Raw genomic sequence first — 26,830 nt, 5'->3', positions numbered from 1 at the left:
CATGTCTTCAGTCAACTTCTTCCTTTTATTCTGGTAACCACCCAGTGGAATGGCACAGAAAACAAAAGCTACAGTATTATGGTAATTCCGCTGACCATCTTCCTGATGCCTGCAATACCCACGAGGTGGGTGCTGTAATTCCCTTTACAGATGAGGAGACTGAGGCACAGAGAAGCCACACAGCAGGACTGAGCCCAGACAGTCTAATACCAGTGTCTGTTCTTCTCTGCACTGTGCTGGGATTCTGAAATGGGAGACCGGAAGTGGAAATTAGCGCAGGAGGTGAGGAGATGGTGGCTTGGCCTTCATGCGACTCCTTTCAGTTTAGACCCTGGACCCACCAGGCCTAGAGTGACTGCTGCTGCCCTGGTGGGCTCTCAGCTGGGGCTCAGTCAGCAGGTGAGGCCCCTCAGCCTTGGCCCTGAGAGGTGGGAACCCCTGTGCACATCCTGTCCCGCTGCTGCCCAGTAAGTAATGACTTAACGCTGAATGAACGGATTCCAACCTCCGCGTTGTCTGTGATCCTGTGTCTAAGAGGACCTTCCTGAAAGTAAAGTGAAAGTGTTAGTTGCTCAATCATGTCCAACTCTTTGCAACCCCGTGGACTTTGCAACTTCTTTGTCCATGGGATTCTCCAGGTAAGAATACTGGAGTGGGTTGCCGTTTCCTCCTCCAGGGGATCTTCCCAACCCAGGGATCCAACCTGGGTCACCTGCATTGCAGGCAGATTCTTTACTGTCTGAGCCACCAGGGAAGCCCTTAAATTCCAGGTGCCCACCTTCAACCTTGGAGCCCCTGTGGGTGGAAACTGTGGTTCTGGTGCACTGCTGAAAGGCCTTCACATGCGAGCTCTTCTCGTTTCCTTCCTTACTAGAGACTTCATCTCACTTCAACTCCAGTCTCACCGACTTGGGTGCGTCACATGAAGGGAGAGGTGAAGATTAGGTTGTTAAATGATAGCTCTCTCAAACTTTAGCAGTATAAGGACAGGGCCATAGCAGATAAGGATACAGAAGAAATTCTGTTGCCTTTTTCTCTCCCTTTCCAAAGCATATGTTTTAGTCAGGGTTGATGGCTGCAAGAAGCAGGAAACTCTTCACTACCCAAACTAGTTCTAAAAGGCGATACTCTCTCACAAGGTGTCTTCACTGACGGGAGCCCGCCAGTCTCCACTGCCCGCCTGATGATGCCCGCTGAGCTGGCACGGCCAGGGGCCGGTTTTGACTCTGTCGTCATGGGTTTTCCACCCCTTTGTGAGTGGCCAGTCTCTGTCTCTCATCCAAATTCTGAGCACAGTGAGTCTGGTTGGCTCAATCCCACGTACAGGTTGGTTCTTCTTACACCCTTTCTCACCCCAGTTTAGTAACATCCAGAGGATGAAGTCATATGGCCCATGTTTTGCCTTTCTAAGGGATTAAAAAACAAAACTACCTGAGCTATTTCGATGTGTGTGTGTTTAACTTACATTGAGAGCATAGGGAAGTCCCATGTTCATTTTCCTCCAATTTCAGTTTCCTCCAATACTTAAAGTTCCCATAACTAATAGTTCAGTCTAAGTCAGTAAAGATTGACAAATTTGACTAAATAGAAGTTTAAAGCTGTGGTTTAAAAAAACACCTTTTTTAAAAGTGTGAAATAAATTGTGTATGTGTATGTGAAAGAAAACAGAAAAGAATGGAAATATACACATCTACCTGTTGGCACATGTCCTGCAGAGGATAAAAGGATCAGGGAGAAAGATCTATATATGAACCCCAACAAATTTTAAACAACATAATGAAGCATCACAATACACCTAGGAGAAAGGCTAAAACAAAAAACAGAGACAGAATAAGGATGCAGGGAAAATGTATCTCTTCTACATTACTGGTGGGAGCATCAAATGGGTTTGCTCTAAGTTTTTGCTATGACTACATATTACTTGCAATATCCAGGTGGCTCAGTAATAAAGAACCTGCCTGCCAATGCAGGAGATGTAGGTTCTGTCCGTGGGTCGGGAAGATCCCCTGGAGTAGGAAATGGCAACCCACTCCAGTATTCTTGCCTGGGAAATCCCATGGACAGAGGAGCCTGGTGGGTTACAGTCCGTGAGGTCGCAAAGAACCAGACATGACTGAGCAGCTACACGACAACAAAAATGAATGTTCTATGGATTGAATGTACCATAGTTTTTGTTAACTGCTCACTTGTTGAGTGGCATCTTGATTGTTTCCAGTTTGGGACTATTGCAGATAGAGCTGCTGTGAGCATTTCTGAGTGGATTTTTGTATAAACTTTCGTTTTCATTGTCTCTGGACTAAATGCCCAGGAGTGTGATTATCAGGTCATATGGAAAATTATCTTTTGAAAAACTGTCGAACATTTTCCCAAGTAGCTCTTCCGTTTCATGGTCCCACCAGTAATGTAGTCGGTCAGCTCAGTCAGCTCAGTCGCTCAGTCGTGTCCGACTCTGCGACCCATGAACCACAGCACTCCAGGCCTCCCTGTCCATCACCAACTCCCGGGGTCCACCCAGACCCATGTCCATTGAGTCAGTGATGCCATCCAACCATCTCATCCTCTGTCGTCCCCTTCTCCTCCTGCCCTCAATCTTTCCCAGCATCAGGGTCTTTTCAAATGAGTCAGCTCTCCACATCAGGTGCCCAAAGTATTAGAGTTTCAGCTTCAACATCAGTCCCTCCAGTGAACACCCAGGACAGTAATGTAGAAGAGATCCATTTTCCCTGCATCCTTACACTGTCTCTGTTTTTTGTTTGAGCCATTCTAGATATATCGTGATATCTCATGTTTAAAATTTGTTGAGGTTTATATGGTCTAGGATCTGGTGGTTCTGTCCTCTTGGTATATTTTCTGTAGGTGCTTGAAACATTATACTGTTGGGTAGAGGGTAAATGGTGATAAAATTCTGTAGATTGATGGTATTGAGTTCTTATAGCTTATGCCCTTGCTAATTTTCATCAAGTTCTGTTGGTTGAGAGAGTGCTGTTGAAATTTCCAACAATAATTGTGGAATTGTCTGTGTCTCCTTTAAGTTTTTGCTTCAGATACTTTGCAGTTCTGTTATCTGGCACATACCACTTAGGATTTCTGTGTCTTTTTGGTGGATTGACATTTTTATCATTATGTAATGTCCCTTGGACTGCAAGGAGATCCAGCCAGTCCATCCTAAAGGAAATCAGTCCTGAATATTCATCGGAAGGGTTGATGCTGAAGCTGAAACTCAATACTTTGGCCACCTGATGTGAAGAGCTGATTGATTTGAAAAGACCCTGATGCTGGGAGGGATTGAGGGTGGGAGAAGGGGACGACAGAGGATAAGATGGTTGGATGGCATCACCGACTCAGTGGACACGAGTTTGAGTAAATTCCAGGAGTTGGTGATGGATAGGGAGGCCTGGCATGCCACGGTCCATGGGGTTGCAAAGAGTCAGACAAGACTGAGCGACTGAACTGAACTGAATGTCTCTGTACCTGGTTATTTTCTTTGCCCTGAAGTTTACTTTTATCTGACAGACATTCACATGTCACATCTGATTCCATTTCTGGTTTTGGTATTTTTTTATACTTTTAGAAATTGTCTTTTATTATTTTCGGCTGCTCTAGGTCTTTTGTAGTTGTGGCGAGCTCGGGAGACTGCTTGCTGCAGTGGGTGGGTTTCTCGTTGCGGTGGCTTCTTTTGTGAAGCACCGGCTCCAGGGCTCGTGGACGTCAGTAGTTGCGGCTCATGGGCTTATTTGCCTCGTGGAATGTGGGATCTTCCTAGACCAGGGATCGAGTCCGTGTCTTCTGTGTTGACAGGCAGATTCTTAATCACTGGACTACCAGGGAAGTCCCGTGATTATCTTTTTTGTACCCTTTCTTCTATTGCCAAACATCTCCAATTATCTTCTACAATAAATTCCCAGAAATAAGACAGTCAGATGGTATGAATACTTTTTATGACTTACTGTTGTCTAAGCAGCTTGTGATAAGTTATGCCCTCACCAGCAGTGTGTAATGCTGCTTGTTGGTTTTGAACTGCACCTCACTTTATATTTTTAATTTAGAACAGTGGAACAGTGGAAAATGTTTCCTTTTTCTTTTTGCATACATCAGTTCCCAAATTAGAAATTTCCTGTTGAAGGAACCACATATCCCAAGTTCTAATTTGGGACATACGGGAATGTGATAAGAAGGGAGATGGAGAAATGGGTAATCTTTTGTTTGATATCATAGCTGCTTACGTACATGAACACAAGCCCACACTCACTCACACACATGAACATTACACATGTGTACAAACGTTCGTGCCTCACACCCTCACAAGCACATTACACACGAGTGATTGCATTTGTGCGTGCACCAGTTCACTCCTAGGTTTTGTCTTATTCTGTTTGGTCTGCTATAATAAAATGCCACAGATTAGGAGGCCTATAAGTGAGAAATTTATTTCTCACAGTTCTGGAGGTTGGCAGTTCTAAGACCAAGATGCCTACAAATTCAGTGTCTGGTGAGGCCCCCTTCCTAGGCTGTCTCTTATCTGTAACCTCCCTTGACAGAAGGGGGCAAGGGAGCTTTCTCAGTCTCCTTTATAAAGGCACTAATCCCATCCACGCGGGCTCTTCCCCTCATGACCTAATCACCTCCTAATTCCAGTGTGGGAGGGCATGACATGAGACCATGGCAGATCCCTCATGGAGCCCCTGGCTGGGCCGGAGGCTTCAGCATGGCCAGGGCATGCTCAGAGTCTGTCTCTGACTTCTTTTATTCCCTTATCCTTGCCCAGAGTCCCCGCTGCTACCAGTTTCAAAAGTTTTAACCACTGGTCTGGGAGCGAAGGTTGACTCTGGGACAGGAAATGAGGATTTGGAGAGGTATGCCTCAAGAAGGTGAAAGCAGAGCTTCCTCCCCTCTCTGAGATGGTGAGTGAGTTTGGCTAAACCCCTGGGTGGAGCTCTGGATGGTGACCGGAGGTCTGGATTCTGACAGACCCGTGTCAGGAACCAGGGCTGGCACCTGCCACGCGGGTGGTGTTGAGTAGCAGCTTCGAGGGGCAGTTATGATTTGTGTCTGTGGTGTCTCCCTTTTGTTTTTCCTAAATTTTAACAGAGTTTTGTTTCTCTCTTTGCTTAGTCTCAGGAGTGTGTGTGTGTGTTCAGGGAGAAGCAGATGGGCTTGGCCCATATCTCTGCAGCGGTAGTCAAAAGTGTCTATCCCTTCTCCAAAGCGGGGTGGGGAATTGGCCCAGGTCACTGGCAGGAAGAGCTGCTCTTCTGCAGGCCCGCCAGTGTCCAGGGCTGATGGGGCGAGAACCACTTCTCCAGAATGAACCTGGGCATGGCTCCTGTGTGGGTCAGGACCCTCTGGGAGCCACTCAGGCAGCTTGGGAATTCTGAGGGGGAGGGGGATTCTGATGCTGACTAATACGCACAAATACCGTAATAATTCAGGTGGAAAAGAATTTGGGTGGGTCCAGGACACCTGTCCCATGGCCTGCCTGTAGTCTCTCAGTCGTGTCCAACTCTTTGTGACCCCATGGGCTGCAGCCCGCCAGGCTCCTCTGTCCATGGGTTTCTCTGGAGTGGTTTGCCATTCCCTTCTCCAGGGGAGCTTCCTGACCCAGGGATTGAACCCGGGTTTCCAGCATTGCAGGCAGATTGTTTACCGTCTGAGCCAGCAGGGAAGCCCACTGTCCTATGGAGACAGGTAGAATTGGGGATTGGTGGTGAACAGGAACCGCTGACTGCCCTGAGGGAGCCTACATTCTGGGGTGAAGATAGAGAATGGGTCTGGCAGTGGCAGGAGGGGCGAAGCACTGGGCGCCTGAAGGCACGTGGGAGGGGTGCCCGAGCCAGTCAGGCTTCCTCCGATTCTCCTGACAGAGGCTGGAAGGAGGAGCCAGAGCCATGGAGAGAATGCTTGTCAGGTCAGTGTTTTCTGTGCTTCCAGGTCCGCGGAAGTGCCAGGCAGCTGGGAACTGAAGTGGGGCCTCAGGACTCAGCCCAGACAGGCTGTGAGGGTGGCGACATCGCAGTGGGGAGGGGGATGCCATGGGGGTGTGGAGTCAGGAGGCTCGGAGGAAGCAGGGCCAATAAGGAGCCTTTCACACTAAGACGTTTGAGGTTTAACTTGAGGGCAGTGGGGGGTATTGGCCAGGTTTATGCAGAGCTGGAATGGGAATGAGTCTTTGAATTTACCATCTGACTTCCTCAATACGCAAGGCCATCTCAAATGCATTGCAGCTGCTCTTCAAGTGACACTACCATTCCTCCACTCCACTCTTGGTGTTTTCGTTTTAAATTCTTCTCTTTGGCTGTGCTGGGTCTTCGTTGCTACATCTGGACTTCTGTATTGCAGGGCACAGGCTTCTTATTGCGGCGGCTTCTCTCGTTGCAGAGCAGTGCTCTCGGGTGCTTGGGCTTCAGGAGTTGTGGTTCCCAGGCTCTAGAGCACAGGCTCGGTCGTTGTGGCACATGGGCTTAGTTGCTCTGCAGCTGGTGGGATCTTCCCCGATCAGGGATCGAAACCCCGTCTCCTGCACTGGCAGGCAGATTCTTTAGCACTGAGCCACCAGGGAAACCCCCTACTCTTGATGCTGGCTATAGATAATCCTTCTTCACGCAGCCCATGTAGACCTTTTTTCCCCCCGAGTTGTAGGCAGCCTGCCTAGATTTCTCCCCAGAAGCTGCCTTGCTGATTACTACCCAGTCATTGAACTCAGTAGCCCACGAGCAGGTGATGTCCAGCCCTAGTTTCTAGGATTTGGCTCCCTGGCCCAAACCCTGCTCCCCCACAACCCTTGCTCACGTGGGAGGGGAACCAGACAGCTCTGCACAGGACCTGCGGCTGAGACGTGGCAGTGAGCTCAGGGACCTGCGTTTAAGTGAAACAGCCTTCATCAGGTGGTCACCAGCTAGTCATCATGTGTATACACAGCAGCTCTGTGGCAGGTAAGCCTTCCTGGGCCCTTGGCAGACATTACTAATCCATTACGTCACCTTCACACTGAGTCAGCCCGAAGCTGCAGACAAACCATCAATCAGAGCTGGTACCTGGGGTGAAGCCGATTTGCCATCCTTGTCCCAGACCAGACAGGATGCAAAGGTCAGGGTGACTCTGAGTCAGAAGCCAGGCCGGAGGGCAGTGGTCAGTATGCCAGGGATTTCAAAAGCCCTGCGGTAAAGGCAGGGCAGGGGATGGTCAGGCTGGCCAAGCAGAAATGCAGGGAAGGAGCTGATGATTCACCTTCACCCAGAACCTCAGTTTGCAAAGCACTTTCACTAAATAACCATGAGTCTCAAGGTAGAAGTTACTTCCATATTATAGAAGAGGCAGTGGAGGCCCAGGGGAACCTGTTCCCAGTGTCACCAGTGTGGCAGCTACGGTTTTGGTCTGCCTGACAGACACTTCCTGTGAGGGAACAGGCCCACGCGCCTCGTACGCACCAGATGTGAGACCAGGCTTTTTCCTGAAAAGTCTGTCCTTGCCTTGAGACCGCCAGGAGAGAGGGCAGCAGAGCTGAGCCAGAGGGCAGCGACATGCTAATAAATGCCAGAGTACCAGCTCCCGGAGGGTGCAGTCCTCTCACTTTGGCCTCGTTCAGGCTGCCAGTGTGATACTGAATGCAGGGTTGGCAAGAGAGGAGCCGGGGGGAGCCAGCTGCAGCGCCCCCAGGGCAGGGCCCACAGCCTGGTTGGTGAGCTCTCCCTGCAGTCCCCTGAGCCACGCAGGCTCTTTCCTGCCTGAGTAGGGATTTGCTTCTGTTGTTGGCAAGTAAAGGGCTCGAGACTCCTCCCTGAACCCATGGAGGAGTCGGTCTCAGGGGTGGGGATCCTCCCTCCCTGCCCCCTGCTGCCTCAAGGGAGAGGTGACCAGACCTGGCAAGTGGTAGGAATCAAGCCAAGGAGGTGCCCCCACAGTCAGGGGAGGTAGGGAGGTGCCCATCCCTGTTCTCCCCCAGCGGCCCCTTGCTGCCCAGGCGGCCTCACAGACAGGGCTGGGCAGGGACTCCACTTGCTGGTCGCAGGTGGTATTGGTTCTCCAGGAAGGGCCAGGGGCCCAGAGGAGCCAGCATGGTCCTCTTGGGACCAGGGTATGTTCAGTGGGCAGGGAGGAAGGTACCTGCCCTTCTCCAGTCACTAGACCCTGCCTGTCTGGGCCTCACTCTGGGCCACAGTGCAGAACCTGGAAGGGACCACACTCGTTTCCTAGATGTGCAGATGTAGCCCAGGACGGGGCAAAGGCTTCTGATACCTGAGGAGTTGGGCGGGGGAGCCCACCCCCTGTCCCTGTGGCCGGAAGCCAGGGGACACTGCACAGGTGACTCTGCCATGACCCACTTCTGCCCTGCTTGCCTGTCTGGAAACCTCATTGTTTCCCGGCAGGAAACAACAGGAAACGTTCCTAGAGTCGTTTGCTTAGGAGGCTGGCCCGGTTGATCTGATGACAGCAGAGCGGAAACCGCCGCCTAGTGTCTGAGCTGCTGAAGGGCTGAATGTGGAAGCGCCTGGGAGACCTGGAGGCTGGACAGCCCAAGCCCCTCAGGCCGCGGACAAGTAGGGCTGTAGTGGATAGGCGGGTATACCCTGCCCGAGGTGCAGCCGCCCCCACTGAGTGCCGAGCAGTGGCCCCCATGTGTCCAGAAATTCTGATTTTTAAAGAGCAGCCCAGTACCCACATTTTTATGTAAAATTTCTTGATTTTTAAATGCTAGCAACTAGTTACAGAAACATTTAGAAAAAAATTGCATGGATCAGTCAAATGAAACACGTCTTCAGGCCATCGTCTGCAGCATCTAGTTTTGAGCCTACATGGAAATCTCTCCCTTACCTGTGGGGTCTTCCCAGCCTCCCCTTCTAATACCTCCTTCCTTGCAACTGCCAGCCCGCGTCTGTGCCCACCCAGAGCCCGCTCCCCTGTGGCCCCCTCATACTCTACCCACAGGGGACTGAGAGACCTCCCTGCTTCCAGACCCTGTGGCTCCCCCTTTTGAAGGTCACACCAGGAAAACAGACATCCCCTCTCCACCGTGTCCTTGCTGCAGCCACCCACAGACCCTCGAGTCCTCCTTCCAGTCCCTGCAGACAACAGTCCTCGCCCCAAACCGCTGCTATCCTATCTGTGCTGATTCCAGGGCAGCCACAAGATTGCCAGGAGAAATATCAACAACCTGGTGTATGTAGATGACACCACGCTAATGACAGCGAAGAGGGACTAAAGAGCTGCTTGATGAGGGTGAGCGGAAGAGGAGGCTGAAAAAGCTGGCTTTAAACTCATCATTCAAAACTAAGATCATGGCATCCGATCCCGTCACTTCATGCAAACAGAAGGGGAAAAAGCGGCAACAGTGACGGACTTGATTTTCTAGGGCTCCAGAATCACTGTGGACAGTGACTTCAGACATGAAAGTAACAGATACTTGTTCCTTGGAAGAAAAGCTGTGACAAACCTAGACAGCTGTTTTAAAAGTAGACATCACTTTGCCAACAAAGATCCATATAGTCAGTTATGGTTTTTCCAGTAGTCATATATAGATGTGAGAGTTGGACCATAAAGAAGACTGAGCGCCGAAGAATTGATGCTTTCAAATTGTGGTGCTGAAGAAAGACTCTTGAGAGTCCTTTAGATTGCAAGGAGATCCAACCAGTCAATCCTAAAGGAAATCAACCCTGAATATGCATGGGAAGGACTGATGCTAAAGCTGCAGCTCCAATACTTTGACCACCTGATGTGAAGAGCCGACTCACTGGAAAGGCCCTGATGCTGGGAAAGATTAAAGGCAAAAGGATAAAGGGGGCAGCAGAGGATGAGATGGTTAGATGTCAGCTCCACAAGGGTAGAAACTTGAAAGTTTTGCCCACTGAGGTGTCTATCCAACACCCAGAACAGTGTCTGGCACCCACTGGAAATAGACATTCAGTATTTGTCAAACCGCCTGTACTTAAGACTGTCACCAGGAAAAGGGCCAGGACTGTAGGGACATGCCTGCCAGAGTTGCCTCCACTCACCACCAGAAACCATGCAAACGCCACAGATGGTTTGGAGGGGGTCCTAAAAATGACCCTGAAACAGTTTATGCCTCAAAGGCAGGTGCTGGCCTGTAAGTCCCCAAGGCAGAGTCAGGAACTGTTAGGGGACATGGCAGGTAACACAAAGGAACGAGTATAAAAAGCAAAGTGACGTGGGTGACCCATCCACCTAGGGCGGCAGCGCCAGGAAATGTGCAGGGTGCCCTGCCAGCGAGCAGGCGCTCCCTGCAGCCCAGCCTGGCGTCTTAGCTGCAGGATCTCTCAGACCTGCTGGCTCAGGATGGTCCCACCCCTCGGAATCTCGGGGCGTGAGAAAAACCACAGAAAGGTGGCATGCCAGAGCTGCAGGGCACAGAGGTCTTCCAGGAAGTAGGTCCACATTCGCCTGCAGTGTTTGCTGATGCCGGAGCAGAGCCGCAGCGCGCCCCCCGGGGACCAGCTCTGGACGCAAGACGCCCGTGCAGAGTAGTTCCCAGCGAAGCCTCCAGAGGGCGCCAGCGTCGCAGCTCTGTGCAGCCCGAGCTCAAATCCTGTTGCCAGGCCAACGGCCCACTTCTGTGCTGGGAAAAGGCCGCTGTGGCTTTGCAAATGAAGGGGACCCCAGCGACCCTGCCCCACATCAGGCAGGGCCCCGCACACAGCAGATGCCCATATCCAGGGGATCTGACTCTAAAACACCTGCAGCCCAGCACAGGGCCTGCTGCTGCTGCTAAGTCGCTTCAGTCGTGTCCGACTCTTTTCGACCCCAGCGACGACAGCCCACCAGGCTCCCCTGTCCCTGGGGTTCTCCAGGCAAGAACACTGGAGTCACAGGGGATGTGACTCTAAAAGACCTGCAGCCCAGCACCGAGGGCACTTGCCAGGAGGGTGGTGGGAGTTCTCAGACCTCTCCCTACTCCTTGTCAACCACGGAGACCCCATAGACTCAGAGATGGGAGCACGTGGGTGCCTGCAGGGGTGCGGAGCTCAGGGGTGCGGAGCTCAGGGCTGGAGATCCGCTACTTGTGCTGGCGTCTCCCCACAGCAGGGAGCAGGGGGATCCCTTCAGAGCCTGCGTGTTCATCCATCATCAGCTGATACATCTGAGATCGGAAGTCAGGACCCGGGCCAGTAATGGCACTGCCTTTCCAGAAACCTGTATGGAGCTTGGCCGGTGGCTGTGCCCAGGTTCTAAGAACAGGCAGCCTGAGGAGGGAAGGGGAGCAATGCCTCTGACGGGGTACCCCTCCCACAGCGACAGGTGAGAGCACACTGCTCCCCAGGCAGAGCCTGTAGGAAGGAGGGCATTAGGCTGCAGGGTCTGAGCCCCGGGAACAACCGCATCAGGAAGAAGGCAGATGCCCAGGTGAAGATTCTGATCCCCTTCATCCCCTTTTCCCTCCAGGCGCCCCCGGTGGGAACCACCTGTGCCCCCACCCCGCACATGCGGCAGGCTAGTAGAAGGGCTCACCAAGAAGACTTGGCAGCAGCCCCCCAGGTCAGCATCCAGCACCAGGGCAGGCGACTCCAGCATCCTGTTCGCACCCTGAGCCCCAGGAGCGCTGCTGACAGCTGCAGGGCATCCACGTGGTTTAGGTCAGGGTGCTGGATCACGCCCCAGTGCACAGCTCTGCTCCCCCATGTACTCCGGGGGAACCAGAGCAAGTCCCAGCCTCTCTGAGCCTCAGACTCCGATCGGCACCGTGAGGAAGGTAACAGCTGGTTGTCCCCAGACTCAACCAGCCCAGTGGGCTGAAGGCACAAGCCAAAGGGCACAGCGTGCGGAGGTATGAGCTGGAGGCTGGGTTTGCCATGGCCCTGCTCTTTATCCCAGTGACAGCATCCCAGGCAGGAGTGGATGCTGCGCAGGTCCCTCTCCTTGGCTCCCCTGTCACCCTATGGGTGGCGCTGCCCACGAGATCACCCCCGCCTCACTGCTCCTGCAAAGGTCCACACCACACACACCTCAGGGCTGCATGTATTCACTGGTGTTTTATTGGACTTTCCATGGGCAGCATGGACAGCCCCAGGGCCCATCACCCGCCCCGATCCCTGCTCTGGGGCCCGGGCTGGGAGCTGTCCGCCTCTCGATGTCTTCTCCTGAGGCATGCCATCACTGGGCCCCAGCCCCTGGGCTCAGGCTGCCATCTTGAGAGGGAAACCCAGTTTGCCCAGGGCCTTTTTGGGCCAGGCTTCCCAGCCCGGGCCCATCCCTGTCAGGCACAGGCAAGCTCTCCTGAGGAGGGGCTCAGAGCCCCGGGCAGTGCCTATCCACCCCAGGCTGAGGTCAGACCCTGACTGCACACAGCATGGCAGGCTCAGACCTACAGCTTGGTGTTGAGGTGGAAGGAGAAGTGGGGTGCTGTGTAGGCTGTGGCAGGTGGCACGTGCCATGGAGACGAGGCCGGGCAGAGTCTGTGGCACAGGGCACCGTCAAAGGATGCCGGTGGGAGGTGCATCAGGCCAGCGGTCATGGGCGAGGGTGCTGTGGCGGCCAGCAGGTTGGCCGGGAAGGCAGGGATGACCAGGGGGCTGAAGGGGAGGGTGGCCTGGCCCTTTAAGGGGCCCAGGGTGCCAGCAAAGTTCAGTGGACAGCGCAGCATGGTACCCCTGTAGGCCTCCGGGAGGGCGGGGCCCAGCAGGCAGGAGACGGCCAGGTCAGGGCCCCCGGGCTTGGTCCCACACTCCTGGGCGTTCGCCTCCTTCAGAAAGGGAGACACTGCCCGCAGTTTTTTGCCGCCGTGGACCGAGCCGTCTTCCGCCAGGCTGCGCTTGTGGCCCAGGCCTGGGCTGCTCGGGAAGGTGGGCAGGGGCACGGGGCTCTCAGCAGGGACCTTGGTCATGGGGGACACCCAGCAGGCTTTGGGTTTGGGGCAGAGGCTGCCCTTTCTGGAGCTGCCCTTGTGGAATGCAGAAGGGCGGCCGGCATCCCCGCCCCACACCAGTGGGGGCTCTTTGGCTGGCAGCCCCTCCTCCTTGGCAGGGGGCCCCAACAACACCCTATCTTTAAGACTGGGGAAAAGGTCCCTGGGACGCTGGCTGATAGGCTTCAGCACCTCGCTGGGGTAGGCGTGGAAGCAGCCGGTGACGACGGGGGCCGACGGGCGAGGGCCTGCCTGTGTCTCCCCCCAGAGGCCGCCCCCAGGGGCCTGCCTTCCTTCCAGAGGTGTCAGCCGGTGCCTGGAGTCCTCGGCCGGCCCTCCTGGGCTCTGGGGACTCTCCATGGGCGGGGCGGCTGGGGGTGCCTGGGGCTCCCCACCTGCCCCGTGGCGACAGCCCTCCTCCTGACACTGCAAGGCCTCCGCCTTGCTCACCTGGGCCAGGAGCTTCTTTTTGGCCAGCGGTGACATGATACCATGTGTCCCTCTGCAGTAGAAGCTGGACAGGAGCCGTTTGTAGGCCTCAGGGCAGCCACTGGCACCCAAAAAGGGCAGAGAGGGCCCCGCAGCCGGGCCTCGCTGCTCCATGCCGTCTCTGGGTGTCTCCTGGCTAGGAAGCCTTGCCAGGTCAGGGGCATCTGTTTTGGTCTTTGCTGGCATCAGCTAGAATGAGAAAAGGCCAAGCCTCAGGGCTGTGGTGAGCCATGCAATGCTGACCTGGGGACGTGGGGACAGGAGGGAGCCAGCCCTTCCAGCACCTTCGTGCAAAACTGTCAAAAGGCGTCCCATCCCCTGAACAGACACAGCTGGTGTCAGGACTCGGGGACTGGTGAAATGGGGTGCAGGCTAGGACTCAGACTCCACGTGTACCCCCAACTTGAGGGCCCTCAAGTAGTGAACCACTCTATGACCCTTGCCCCCCGCCCGGTGCTGCCCTTGGGGGAGGGGGGTGTTCTGGGGGTTCCAGGCAGGGAGCTCGGCAGCCACAGTGAGCTGGTAAGGGGCGCTTTGAGAGGCATGGCATGGGGCTCAGAGCTCACCTGGTCCACCCGCTTCTCCTCCTTGACCTTCTTTGGCCTCTCAGTGGCCCCATCATCCCCCCGAGGCTCCTTGGCCATCTTGTACTGCTTCCTGGGCTTGGAGGGGGGCAGGGGCTTGTCATCCTCCCCCTTCAGGTGCCGCACGTATGGGAGGACCAGCCTGGGGAAGAACAAGGCATGTTGCCAGGGGGCCGGGCTGGCAGGAGGCTCCCACCCTCTAGGCCCACCCCAGCTTCCCCCCCAGCCCAGACTGCCAACACCCCTGCCCGACCAGCACACAGACACCCCCCAGCCGCGGGGGCCGTCACCCGCCCCCAGCCCCACCGCCCAGCGGAGTTGCCGGGTGACGGCCCCGGGGCCCCGCACCTCTCGTAGTGGCGGCGCGTGCATGTGGCCGCGCTGGTGCTGCCCGGGCTGCCCCCCAGCTCGTCGTACACATTCTTCCAGAGGCGGCGGCCAGTCACCTGCAAGGGCGCCACGTCAGGGCACAGCTGGCGGGTGCCCCCTGCCTGCGGGGTCCTCGCAGCTCGGGGTCCCCACCCGGAGGCTGTTTCTAATTGCTTCTCTGCCAGCAGGGGCGGGGAGGTTGGAGGGGCCTCCCCTGGCCAGCAGCCAGCCAAGTCCCCCTCCCAGGGGCTGCCTGAGCACTGGCCCTTGGTGAGTGCAAGGACAGGACAGATGGAAAGGGTGACGATCTTGCTCGGAACAGCAAAGAACGGCAGATAGGGCAGGTCCCTCCTCCCTGCAGCGCACAGGGAGCTGGGGAAAGGGCAGGGTTTGGACACCGCCTCATCCTCCTGCCGACGGGAAAGGGCAGGTCTGCTAAGCTCCCTCTTTTCCCGAGGCCCCAGGGGCACAGCTGATGTGCTGGGAGACGCGGCAGGGTGAGGACTCAGAGGAGCCATCCTTACCAGTTCATAGGCCCCTAGCTTCTCCACGGCCTTGTAGATCTTCCACAGGTTAACTGGGGACAAAAGGGGGCGGGACCCCTGTCAGTCTTGGTGGGAGGAGGGGGCAGCCAGCTGCCTGTCCCCATGGCCCTGTCAGGCTGGCACAGAACCAGCACATACCCAGACAGGGCCACCAGGATGGCTGGGCAGACCGCACCCTGTGTGCTGGGGGCCCAGTGGCCTGTGAGGATGGACATCTGGCCACACCCACTGCCAGGCCAGTGCCTGGAGGGGGGCAGCCTTTCTGTGTGCAACCCCGGTGGGCTGGCACGTCGGGGGTCGCCCCGAATGGAGGTCCCCTGCTGGGCCCCCCTCCCGTGCCTGCACCCCGGGGACGCACTCTGCTTGAAGCCGAGATGGGGCACCCTCTCGATGGGCGTGTGTCGCTCCTTCATGAACTTGTAGAGGCTGACCAGGAAGGCCTGCTCCTCCTCCTGCTCCTCCTCCCGCTCCCCGCCTGCCTCGGGGGGCTCCTGGGGAAAGAACACGAGGCAGTGGGATGAGCCCCCAGTTGGTAGGAGGCTGCGGAGAGGTGGAACCACTGGCTGCTGGGGAGGGAGGAGATGCATGGCCACCAACTCCAGGCTCCCAGAGGAGGGAGCAGACCCTCACACCCAACTCTGGGCTGCAGAGGTTGTTCCTGGGGTCAGAACAGAGGTGTTCCACATTAGCCCAGGACCCCAGGTCAGGATCCAAGAGGCCTGGTTACAGGGATGGCCATGGGAGCAGCCCTGCCCCTTCTCCAAGCTTCTGATCTTCTTCACCTGGCTGTAGGTTGTCACGTCGCCATCTCAGCTCCTCTACCAGACTCTGAGCTCCTGGAGGCAGGCTCTGTGGCCCTGGGGCCCCCAGTGGCCCCTGTGGTCCAAACCAAAGGATGGTGCGTTCATCTGTGTGGGGCCATTCCACCAGGCTTGCTTCCGTGGTCTGCCATTCATGTGCTCAGTGCGGGAAGGAGAGACCCTGTCCTGGGCTCCAAAGGGCCCTTGTGTCCAATGCACAGGTCTTTTGGTTTCTGCTCCCAGTGGGAATTTCTCCTGATGCTCTTCCTGTGGCTGGTGGCTCAGGGCAGGGGCTACTGTTGGGCTGGGGTTGGGGTCCCAGCTGGGGTGGCCCCAAACACGAGAGGGCTGGCAACCATCATCAGGGTGAGAACCGTGCAGAGAGCCATGTGTTCCAAAAATACTCTATTCAAAGTGTCATGACCGTAGTTTTGACTAATCAAAGACCTCTGGAAATAAACATGCCAGCTTGCACGTTACCTATGAAATTGGAACACAGTGCCGTGCCTCAAAACAGAGGCACTCTGACCACTGCTCTTCAGACGAACATGCTTTTCTGTTCCTCTTCTCTGAACTCCAGGAAATCTGTTAAAACCTGTTCCCATTTGCAGCTCCCTCCAGCCTGTGCCTCCGAAGCAAATGGCCAGAGAGCACTGAAGCAGAGGCTAAGGGCTATGACTGGGCTGGCCGCGCGGCAGCGCCGATCTCACTGCGGGGCAGAAGGGCGCACGTGCCGCCTAACCTTGCAGAACAGAGCTTACCCTGTCTCATAGATCAGGGCTCCAGGCCAGCCTCATGCAGAAGGGTTCTGCTGTGAAAACCAAGCCTGAAAGTCCAGCCAGAGGTGATGGGCGAGCCCTCCCGTCTGCCCAGCGCCCAGTCAAGGCCCCAGACAGTGGGGCTGTGCCCCTCTCTGGACTCTTTTAGGGTTGGGGGGGTTAGGGAACACATCTCCAGGGCGTCTCCAAGTCACCTGGGAGGCTGCACACAGGTGGGGCAAAGTGAGGGGCAGGAAAGAGGCCCCCAGTGGGGGAGGGGTGGCCCAACTCACCTCCAGGTGCACGGGGCTCCGGCTTCTCGGCTCACCATCGGGCTGAGGAGACACTGGTGGGTCTAGGGGCTCCCCTTCCTCTGACTGCTTCCTTTTCCCTTTGACCGGAGGTGCTGGGGGAGAAGGGCAGGGGAGAGTGAGAACATGAGATGCTGGCGGAGGAGTGGGTGGCAGGAGGGCAGCGTGGCATCCGAATGGCCTGGTGGGGGTCAGTCCTTGCCACCCTCTGCTTGTGGTGCCCAGCTGCTGCAGGCGGCCTCTGAACCACATGGGTTCCCCTGACTCTGCCGCTCCCACAGCCCCACCCATGCCACACCTGCCGGTTTTCCTTACTCCATTTAGCCCTCTTCCCAAAACTATGAAGGGAGACCCTTAGTCACCCTGGGGTCAAGTCAGAGAAGGCTTGGGGCCATGGTGCTCGGGGAAACTGTCTCCAAACCCCACCTCTCCACATCAGAGAGTATTTGCAGCGGCTGCTAAGAGAGCTGCAGAGGCTCCCATGTTTGTGGGTCCTCAAAGCACCATGGGGGCTGCTGGGACCATAGACCCTCCATGAATAACCAAGAAGAAAGTTCCCATTTATGAAGCAGCCAAGCTTTTCTTAAGCATCCCTCATGATCCCATGCATGCTTAGTCATGTCTGATTTGTTTGCAACTCCAGAGACTGTAGCCCACCAGACTCCTCCATCCATGGGATTCTTCAGGCAAGAATACTAGAGTGGGTTGCCATGCTCTCCTCTAGGGGATCTTCCTGACCCAGGGATCAAACTCGCGTCTCTGGCGTCTCCTGCACTGGCAGGCAGCTTCTTTACCACTAGTGCCACCTGGGAAGCCCAGCAGAGTCCTAACTGCCCGTAATTAGGCCACACACTCCCCTCGCCTTCATGGCTCCTGGTGACCCTTCAGGTCTCACCTGACAAGCCCCAAGCAGGTAGTGGGGGGCCCTTCCCAGCCCTCAGCCAAACACAGCACTTCTCTCTAGTCATCCTCACCTCCTCACACCATACGGATGGGGCCATCCAGACTGAGATGCCCATGGCTTGTCTGGCCTCCTGACAGCTTGGTGAGGCCGCCCAGCACCCCCACACAGCAGGTGGCAGGTAAGGGAAAATGTCTCCTCTGTCCGTGGGATATTCCATGCAAAAATACTGGAGCAGGTAGCCATTCCCTTCTCCAGGAGATCTTCCCAACCCAGGGATGGAACCCGGGTCTTCTGCATTGCAGGTGGATTCTTGACTGTCTGAGCTCCACAACAACCTGATGGAGGGCAGGGAGGAGCCAGGAGCTCAGTTGTCCTAAGGGCATCCTGTGAGTTGATGGCTGCAAAGACATAGCCACTGGAAGCCGCTCTGGCCACGCAGTGGGTGATTGGCCGTGTGAGACCACACTTTCTTTCCTCCTTTCTGTTCATGTTCCATGAACTGTCCTGGTTCACTCCAGCTCAGAAAATCCTTACTGCTGGGAACCTGCAAGATTCCTCCTCCGTCCCAGGTAGAAAAGAAACTAAGAACAAGAAACCTGGGCTTCCCTAGGGGCTCAGTGATAAAGAATCCGCCTGACGATGCAGGAGATATGGGTTTGATCCCTGGTCTGGGAAGATCCCACATGCTGTGGAGCAACTAAACCTGTGAGCCAAAACTACTGAGCCTGGGCTCTAGAGCCGGGGGCGGGGGACCCACAACTACTGAAACCCTCCAGCCAAGAACCTGTGCTCTTCAACAAGAGAAGCCACCACAGTGAGAAGCATGCCCTCCACAACCGCGGTAGAACCTGCTCACTGCAACTGGAGAAAAAGCCTGTGCAGTGACAAAGACCTAGCGCAGCCAAAAATAAAGAAGAAACCCGCAGCAGAGTGACCCTCAAGGCCAGCGATACCCAGAAGCCTGAGCCGTAGAACCTCTGACTGCTGGACAGTGTCCCCTTGGGCGGCTGTTCACGGAAGTGCCACGCAGGTTCTTGGCTCTGTGTCCCTGGCCCTTTCATATGTATGTTCTCTCAGTGAGTCCCCGAGGGATCCCGTTTTAAAGAGAGATTAAGTTGCCTGCCTCCCTGGGGGACCACATTCAAAGCAAGGTCTGTCTGACCACCCGTCCAGGGGCCTGGCCTCGCCATCACTAAGGCTGTGGTGCTTATCACCAACATCCACAAGCTTTGATGGGGAGTCCAAATAAGCCTGGAAGAGAAACCGAGCCTCATGCTAATTGGGCCTGGGCCGTCCTTGCAGGCCGGCTCCTGATCATCAGAGACATAGCCAATCTCCAGAAATAACTGGGTGCTAATCACTGACCCCTCCCACCCCTGACGATGCCTTTCCAACCGGGCCCTGGGCAACTCTGCACCTTCTTTCCTTCTGTGAATTGGGGCGGGGGTGGGGGGAAGAAAGACACTGCGGTCCTTTGCTAACTATCCGTGAATCCTGAAGCCTTCAGCTAATCGGCACGCCTCTGTCCCCCCAGCTTTTCTCCTTTCCCTTCCTGCCTTCTCTGCTCTGCTTTCACATCCTCTGTCCTTTCTTTCCTGAAGGGAAAATGCTCAGCTCCGAAGGACTCTCTCCACCTGTTCCTGTGACGAGGCTTCTCACTGGCACCCTCCTGCAGATCGGCGGGCCTCAGGGAAAGAAGGTGGTGGGACCAGGGCCCACTGGAATCACCAGGGAAAATTTAAAAGACATGGTGCCTGTCTCTCCCACCCTCCCCCAACATGAGTACGACTTAAGGTCCTGCACGGGGCACCAGGGGTTTCCTGGTGGCTCCGCAATAAAGAACCCATCTGCCAATGCAGGAGACATGGGATCCATCCCTGGGTCAGGAAGACCCCCTAGAGAAGGAAATGGCAACCCACTCCAGTATACTAGCCTGGGAAATCCCATGGACGGGGAGCTTGGCAGGCTACAATCTGTGGGGTCACAAAAGAATCAGACAGGACTTAACGCCTAAACAACAACAGGGGCTTCAGGGGTTCAAACTCCCCAGGGGGCCTGAGAGGGCAGCCAAATTAAGGGCCACCGGGACAGAGCGGCCCTGGTCCCTCCTGCTTGGTTGCAGGGGGCCACACTCTCCTAGGGAAATCTCCAGGACTTGGGCACTTGGGTCACCTGGGAAGGAGGTCACCATCTGAGCTGTTTCACCCCAGCAGAGACGGGGATGAAAGCCACAAAGGGAAAACACTCTGGCTCTGTGCTCTGTGCGCGGCCGAGTCTGGGGGAACGGGCCTCCATTCTCGCCCACCTGGGCCACAGCCCCGGATGAGGGGCGTGAGGAGAGTCTTCACCCTCCTTCCCCAGCCTGTCCTCTCCCTCTCTTCTCCAGTCATTGCGAGATCGTAGTTCCCGCTAAATCTTCATTTGGAAAAAGAGTTCTGCCTTGAGAAGTAAGTCCGAAACCCCCTCCCATATGGGCCGGGTGAGTCCTGTCTGCCCAGCTCCGGAGACCCCAGCATAGACTGAGTGATCTCCTCCCCGCATAGTTTGAAATTCTACTTCCCCCACAATCGAAAGGTTTGTAAGGAACACTCTGCGAGCTGGTTTTGGGCTTTCTGTTCTCTTTCATTCCTTGTGGAATGCTGGACCCATGCACAGTTTTAATTTCTGTTGCGTTGTAACAAAACTTACTATCCAGAGCTCAAGTCCCCCATCGTTACTCCTCTGAAAAAATTCCATCTGAACTTTAGGATAATTCTGTCACATTCCAAGATGAAAGAGAGAGAGGGAAAGGATGAAGGAGAAGAAAGAAACAAAAGCCACTGGGGTTTTTGACCGAGTTGCATTTAAACTTAGAAATTACTCTGAAAAATGCTAACGCCTTTCTGACGTGCATCCTCCTAAGCAGGAGCAGTGTCTCCACAGATGGAGGTCTCCTCCACAGGGCTCAGGGGCTCCTCCTCAAGGGCCCTGTGGCCCCCGCTGAGCTTATCCCCAGTTGGCGTGCCGCTAGACAACCAAGTGAGAAGAGCCCTGGCGACGGCAGCGGGACCTGGCTCGCAGCCCCGGCGCCCCTCATCCCAGCCGTGGGGCCCGGCCCCATCACGGGCAGCGCGCAGCCGTGGCAGCAGCATGGCTACGGCCCTTCCTGTGCCAGCAGTCTGCTCAACTCCACAGCTCTGTGGAAGTCAAGCTTAACCCTCGATCCCAAAACCGAGGCAGTGAAGAGGTTAATTTCAGTCACTAGCTGTGAAGGAGGAAGCTCCTGAAATGAAGCCCCCTGCTCTCAAGCCACCCCCCACCTCCACACTATGTACTTCACCATCTGAAACCAGTCTCCTAGGCCCTGGTCTGGGCACTTCTGAACACTGGCTCACTACATCTTCCCAGCACCCAGTGGGTATTATTATCTCTCTGCCCCATTAACAGATATTACAAGATCTGAGGATCTGAGAGGCTCAGTAACTCACTGAGGTCACACAGCTTACTAGCGGCAAAGCTGGGATTTGCAACCAGTGCGGTATCCCTGTCTCAAGACACTGACTCCAAGGTCTAGAGTCTTTTAATGGGAGCAGGGAGACCCCAGGGCTTCCCTGGTGGCTCAGTGGTAAAGAATCTACCTGCCAATGCAGGAGATGAGGGTTCGATCCCTGGGTTGGGAAGATCCCCCAGTGAAGGAAATGGCAAGCTACTCCAGTGTACTTGCCGGAAATGCCATGGAAAAAGGAGCCTGGCAGTCCATGAGGTCACAAAGAGTCGGACACGACTTAGCGACTAAACAACAATAAAGCGAGACCCCAGGTTCCTTGTCTGTGCTCAGAGGGTGAAAATTGACCGTCTCTCCCCAGGGGACCTGCAGTGCCACACTGCAGCCCCCCTGTTAGTCTGCTCACAAGAACCTGGGCCTGTCCTCCCAGAGAAGCTGAAGGCAGACGAGGTGGGGCAGGAGGAAGGGTGGGGAGGGGGCTCTGACCCCACACAGGTGTTTCTGGCCTTTACTTCGTTCTCCCACCTATAAGAGGGGTCTGTTAGACCCAGTGGGCCCAATGTTCTATGCAGAATGAAGCGAGAAACGAGGCTCTCCCCCAAAAAAACCACAGGTGGCTGTGTGCGTGCGTGTGTGTGTGTGAGATCTGAGGTCTGTCACTCCACTGTGTCTCAGTGCCTAGAGTTCTGCAGCTGCTTCATAAACATGACCTGCACTGATGGAGAGGAGCTGGGCTGCGCCTAGTTCAAGGCCTCTCTCCCTCCCTCTCTCTCTCTCCCTCCCTCTCTCTCACTCTCCCTCTCTCTCTCCCTCTCACTCTCGTCCCCTGCTCCTGCCCCGCCTCCTCACTCTCGGTGTGACGGAAAGGAAGCGACACTTCCTTTCATGAAAAGTCACCCACTGGGAGCACCGTGTCAATTACTACAATAATGGTAACAGAGGCCTCAATAACAACCAGCAGACTCGCCACACCTTCTTGCCTGAGGTTGTTGGCTTAAGTTGCTCTTTGGCTTGAGCTGGAGCTGAAACAAAGACAACCTTTGAAGCGGCCAGTCCACTCAGCTCGGAGCCAGCTGCCTGGCGGAGCAGTGGTTTGGGGAGGGGGGCCTGCCCAGGGCTGTGCTCCAGCCAGCATGGAGGACAGACGGACAACCTGGACACGTGCAGCCCCCACCTGCCCTGCCTCCATGTCTCAGGGGAGGGAAGAGGGGCCAGGGTTGGGGAGTAGCTGGGGCCAAGGTGACAGCCTTGAGTGTAGAAAAGAGGGGGTGTGGGGCACCCCACAATGTGAAACGACCAACCCCCAGACCCCCGGGATCTGGTGGTCCTGAAAGACCCCGATCCAGGGTGGGGCTGAGTCCCCACCGTCTTGTCCCTCCAAGTCTGGGTGGTATCTGGTGATGAAAGTGACAGCCCCATCTCTGTACTGCTTCCTGTGTCCCCACCAAACCGGGCTGGGTGGCGGCGTGTCCAGACGTGGGTCAACAGTAGACGCACAGCCAGGACAAAGGAAGGCTGCCTGACTTCTGCCTGGGGCACTCTTCTTTCTCTCTCTCCTAGTAGAGCTCTCCCAGAGTGGCTCTCGAAGCCCAGCCGGTAAAGCAAGGTCCAAGACGGGTGCGGGCCATCCCAGGTCAATTTCCCACCTGGGAACAGGAGACCATTGGGAAGGGCGAGAGGGGCAGGGTCTCAGAGGCCTAAACTGTCCTCACTGTCAGACCAGGGCTGGTCTCTAAGCCTCAGTTTCTCAGGCTGTAAGCCCCTCAGAGAGAGGGACTGATTCTGTGAGGTCCTTTATACCGCGGCCATTCCAAGTTCGAGGTCCAGGGCTTGGACAGGACCTCCACCCTGGTGACCCAACCCACTAGCTGCCATCTCCGCCCTAGCACGGCCTCTGGGCACAGAGACCCCACACCCCCAACTTTGGTGCTCCAGTTGGGGCAAGAAGCACCTGTTATCCTCCCTTCAGCTCCGCGGACTTCTCTTGGCTAGCTGACGACCCCGCAAAGAAAGGGACCCTGGGTCTGGCCAGTACAGTGCCGCCAGACCCGCACCCTGAACCCTTGGGGGTCCGGCATCGGGCGATCTCCTCCCCCATTCCTTCCGGGGAGGCCTGAGGCCGGCGCGGCCGCACCCCCTGAACACTGCGCAAGGACAGAGACGAGGCAGCGATTCAGACTGAGCGCGAAGCCAAACGCTTCTCTCCTCGCAGCCCGTGCGTCTCCGTTTTCCACCCCCTCCCCGCCCCCCATCACTCGCGGGTCCGCCACGCTGTCCCTTCTGTAGCCCCAAGGGGAAAAAAGAGACACAAGAGAAAGATGAGCGGATCAAAGAAGGAAGTTACTTCTTCCCTGCCGGGGGTTGGGAGTGGGAGGATACAGAGGAGGGTGGACCGGAGACAAGAAGAGGAGAGACTACGGGAAAAAAAAGAAAAAAGGGAAGAGGAAAGAGAAAGGGTCGGGGGCAAGAAGCCGGTAACCGCCGAAGGATCAGTACAACTCTCGGCTTAAAGAGGAACAGTTGATTCTTCAAAATGCATTGAGCAAGTTCTTCAAAACCAGCGCAGAGTCACTTTCAGGAAACGGCGGCCGCAGTGGAAAGCGCCCCGCGCGCCCAGCGGACCCGGTGCCCCTTCTCGGCGGCGCCGGCGGATTCTGAGAACCGCCGGGATGTGACGGCGGGGAGGGGAGAGGGGAGGGTGGGGGGCGGGGGTACTGCAGACGGAACTGCTGCGGACAGCTGTCACAACAAATTAGCTGAGACCAGCTCGAGATTGAAAACCACAGCAGGAAGTGGGATGACAGAACCGTACAGGACTTGGTAAATTTCAGTCAAGAGACGACGAAGAGAGTTTCGAGATAAACGCCCGGGAAGCCCCTTGGCCGCCAAAACTTTTTGTCTTTCCTTTTTTCGAACAGCGCGCGCCCGACACTAGGCTTTGGCTCCGGCTCGCGGCGGGAGGACGCGGGCGTCCCGGGCCAGACTACCTCCCCGCGCTCTCAACCCCCGAGTCCACTCCCAGCCCCCGCTCACCCCCCAAGGCAGCACCGACCGCCGCGAGCGCCGGGAAAGACCGGGCGCCACAAACTCGCCCTCGCGCGGGGCCGCCCGTCCCGTCCCGTCCTGGACGCACCGCAGAGCCACTTACCCATGGTCCGGAGAGCGCGCGCGGCGCCACCACAGCACCCTCCTCGCGTTCCTCTCTCCGGACCCCGCGCTCCCCGCGCGACTGACCCAGAGGCGCCGCTCGCCGGCCACCTCCCCCCCCCCGGCCCCGCCCCTGCCCGCCCCCAGCCCCGCTCTGGGCTCCGGTTGGTGGGTCCAACTCTTCCGCGAGCGATGGGGACCGCCTCCTCAGCCCGCAGAACTCTGGGAGCTGTAGTGTGCTCTCTCCCTCCACAGGCGAAGAAGCTGCGGAGCTGGGCTCCTCACCCGGAGGGGCTGAGGTAGGACAGCCAGGAGTCACGGCTTCCTTGCGCCGCTGGAGGCAAAACTCGAGTCTTGGAAATGTCCTCTTTGGTCTTAAGCAGGGCACTGGGGTCTGGGTGGGGTAGCAAAGCGCTTCCGATTTTGACTTGAACTGGGTGGAAGACCTCTCCCATCTCCCTTCCAGCCCAGCTTAGAAGTAGAGATGGTTGGTGAAAGCTAAACAAGGACCCCTTCCAAAGTAACAAGTCCTCGGCCAAAGCTCTGTGGGGGCCCAGAAATGCCTGGGGCAGGAAACCTGCTGACAGGGGCCCGTGTCCACCTATTTCTCAAAGACAGAGAGGGCAGCTACAAGGTGAGCAGTGGAAAGGGGGGGCATGATCCCTGCTTGGGGAGATGAGGCTTCCAGTGGAGTAAGGGTCTTAGGAGATGCTGAGCCAGCTGCAGCTGGGCTTCTGCCAGAGGGAGAAGTAACTCAGCCATATTCACCTCACAGAAGAGAAAACTTGGGTTTTCTCTTGGGTTTAAGAATTCAAGGTCTGGAAGCATTGTTCACAATAGCCAAAGAGTAGGAGCAATCCAGTGTCCATTGATGGATGAATGGCTAAACTGTGGTCTGTACTCGGTTGCACCCAAGTCTTTGCCGCTCTTTGGACTATGGCCCACCCAGGCTCCTCTGTCCATGGGATTTTTCAGGCAAGAATACTGGAGTGGGTTGCCATTTCTTCCTCCAGGGGATCTTCCCAACCCAGGGATCAAACACATGTATCCTTCATGTATCTCCTGCATTGCAGGCGGGTTCTTTACTGCTGAGCCATCAGGGAAGCCCCTAAACTGTGGTGAAAGTGAAAGTCACTCAGTTGTGTCCGACTCTTTGTGACTCATGAACTATAAACTCTGTGGAATTCTCCAGGCCAGAATACTAGAGTGGGTAGCCTTTCCCTTCTCCAGGGGATCTTCCCAACCACCCAGGTCTCCTGCATTAAGGCAGATTCTTTACCAGCTGATCCACAAGGGAAGCCCAAGAATCCTGGAGCGGGTAGCCTATCCCTTCTCCAGGGGATCTTCCTGACCTAGGAATCTAACCGGAGTCTCCTGCATTGCAGGTGGATTCTTTACCAACTGAGCTATCAGGGAAGCCCGAAACTGTGGTATGTACATACAGTGGAATATCACTCAGTCTGAAAAAGGAAGGAAATTCTCACGTGTTCCACAACATGGATGAAACTTGAAGACATTATGCTAAGTAAAATAAACCAGACACAAGCTACAAATACTGTATGATTCCACGTATATAAAGTACTTAGAGTCAAATTCATGGAACAAATAGTATAGAATTATGGTTGCCAGGCTTCCCTGGTGGCTCAGATGGTAAAGCGTCTGCCTGCAATGCAGGAGACCTGGGTTCAATCCCTGGGTCAGAAAGATCCCCTGGAGAAGGAAATGGCAACCCACTCCAGTACTCTTGCCTGGAAAATTCCATGGACGGAGGAGCCTGGTAGGCTACAGTCCATGGGATTGCAAAGAGTCGGACATGACTGAGCCACTTCACTTCACTTATGGTTGCCAAGGGCTGGAGGGAGGGAGGCAGGATAGGGAGTTAGTATTTAATAAGGCTTGGAGAAGGCAATGGCACCCCACTCCAGTACTCTTGCTTGGAAAATCCTATGGATGGAGGAGCCTGGTAGGCTGCAGTCCATGGGGTCGTGAAGAGTCGAACACGACTGAGCGACTTCACTTTCACTTTTCACTTTCATGCATTGGAGAAGGAAATGGCAACCCACTCCAGTGTTCTTGCCTGGGGAATCCAAGGGACGGGGGAACCTGGTGGGCTGCCGTCTCTGGGGTCGCACAGAGTCGGACACGACTGAAGTGACATAGCAGCAGCAGCAGCAGCTCAGATGGTAAAGACTCTGCCTCCAAAGCAGGAGACCTGGGTTCGATCCCTGGTTCTGGAAGATCCCCTGGAGAAAGGAATGGCAACCCACTCCAGTATTCTTGCCTGGAGGATTCCATGGACAGAGGAGCCTGGCAGACTACAGTAGATGGGATTGCAAAGAGTGGGACATGACCGAGTGACTAACACACACACATTTAATAAGCACAGATTTTCAGTTTTGCAAGATGAAAAATTTCAGAAGATGAATGGTGGTGATGGTTGCACAAAAATGTGGCTGTACTTCAAGTCCCTGAACTGTATATTTAAAAATGGTAAATTTCATGTAATGCGTATTTTTCCACAATTTGAAAAAAGAGCCAAGGTCTCACATATGGACTTGAACCCTGTCCTAACACAGAGTAAGCAACCGC

At 55.7% G+C, this 26,830-nt stretch overlaps 1 protein-coding gene across 3 annotated transcripts; it reads right to left on the bottom strand.

The window, feature by feature from the left end:
• Window positions 1-11,959: 11,959 nt before the first annotated feature.
• On the bottom strand, window positions 11,960-24,367 carry ARID5A (AT-rich interaction domain 5A). Of its 3 annotated transcripts, none has more exons than XM_025260624.3 (7): window positions 24,243-24,367; window positions 16,689-16,801; window positions 15,196-15,328; window positions 14,817-14,869; window positions 14,272-14,369; window positions 13,906-14,065; window positions 11,960-13,528 (listed from the first exon to the last, which is right to left on the bottom strand). In XM_025260624.3, exons 1-7 carry the CDS (start codon window positions 24,244-24,246, stop codon window positions 12,311-12,313), a joined length of 1,779 nt encoding a protein of 592 aa, XP_025116409.3. In that variant the 5' UTR covers window positions 24,247-24,367; the 3' UTR covers window positions 11,960-12,310. The 3 variants fall into 3 exon arrangements, with proteins under 3 accessions (XP_025116409.3, XP_044781523.2, XP_044781524.2); XM_044925588.2 differs by lacking the exon at window positions 24,243-24,367 and adding an exon at window positions 17,681-17,875; XM_044925589.2 differs by lacking the exons at window positions 15,196-15,328; window positions 24,243-24,367 and adding an exon at window positions 17,681-17,881.
• Window positions 24,368-26,830: the final 2,463 nt, after the last annotated feature.

This window comes from Bubalus bubalis, chromosome 12 (assembly GCF_019923935.1).
Source record: "Bubalus bubalis isolate 160015118507 breed Murrah chromosome 12, NDDB_SH_1, whole genome shotgun sequence".
NCBI lineage: Eukaryota > Metazoa > Chordata > Mammalia > Artiodactyla > Bovidae > Bubalus > Bubalus bubalis.
The sequence above is the reverse complement of the archived record's forward strand: the minus strand, read 5'-3'. Positions and strand labels throughout refer to the sequence as shown.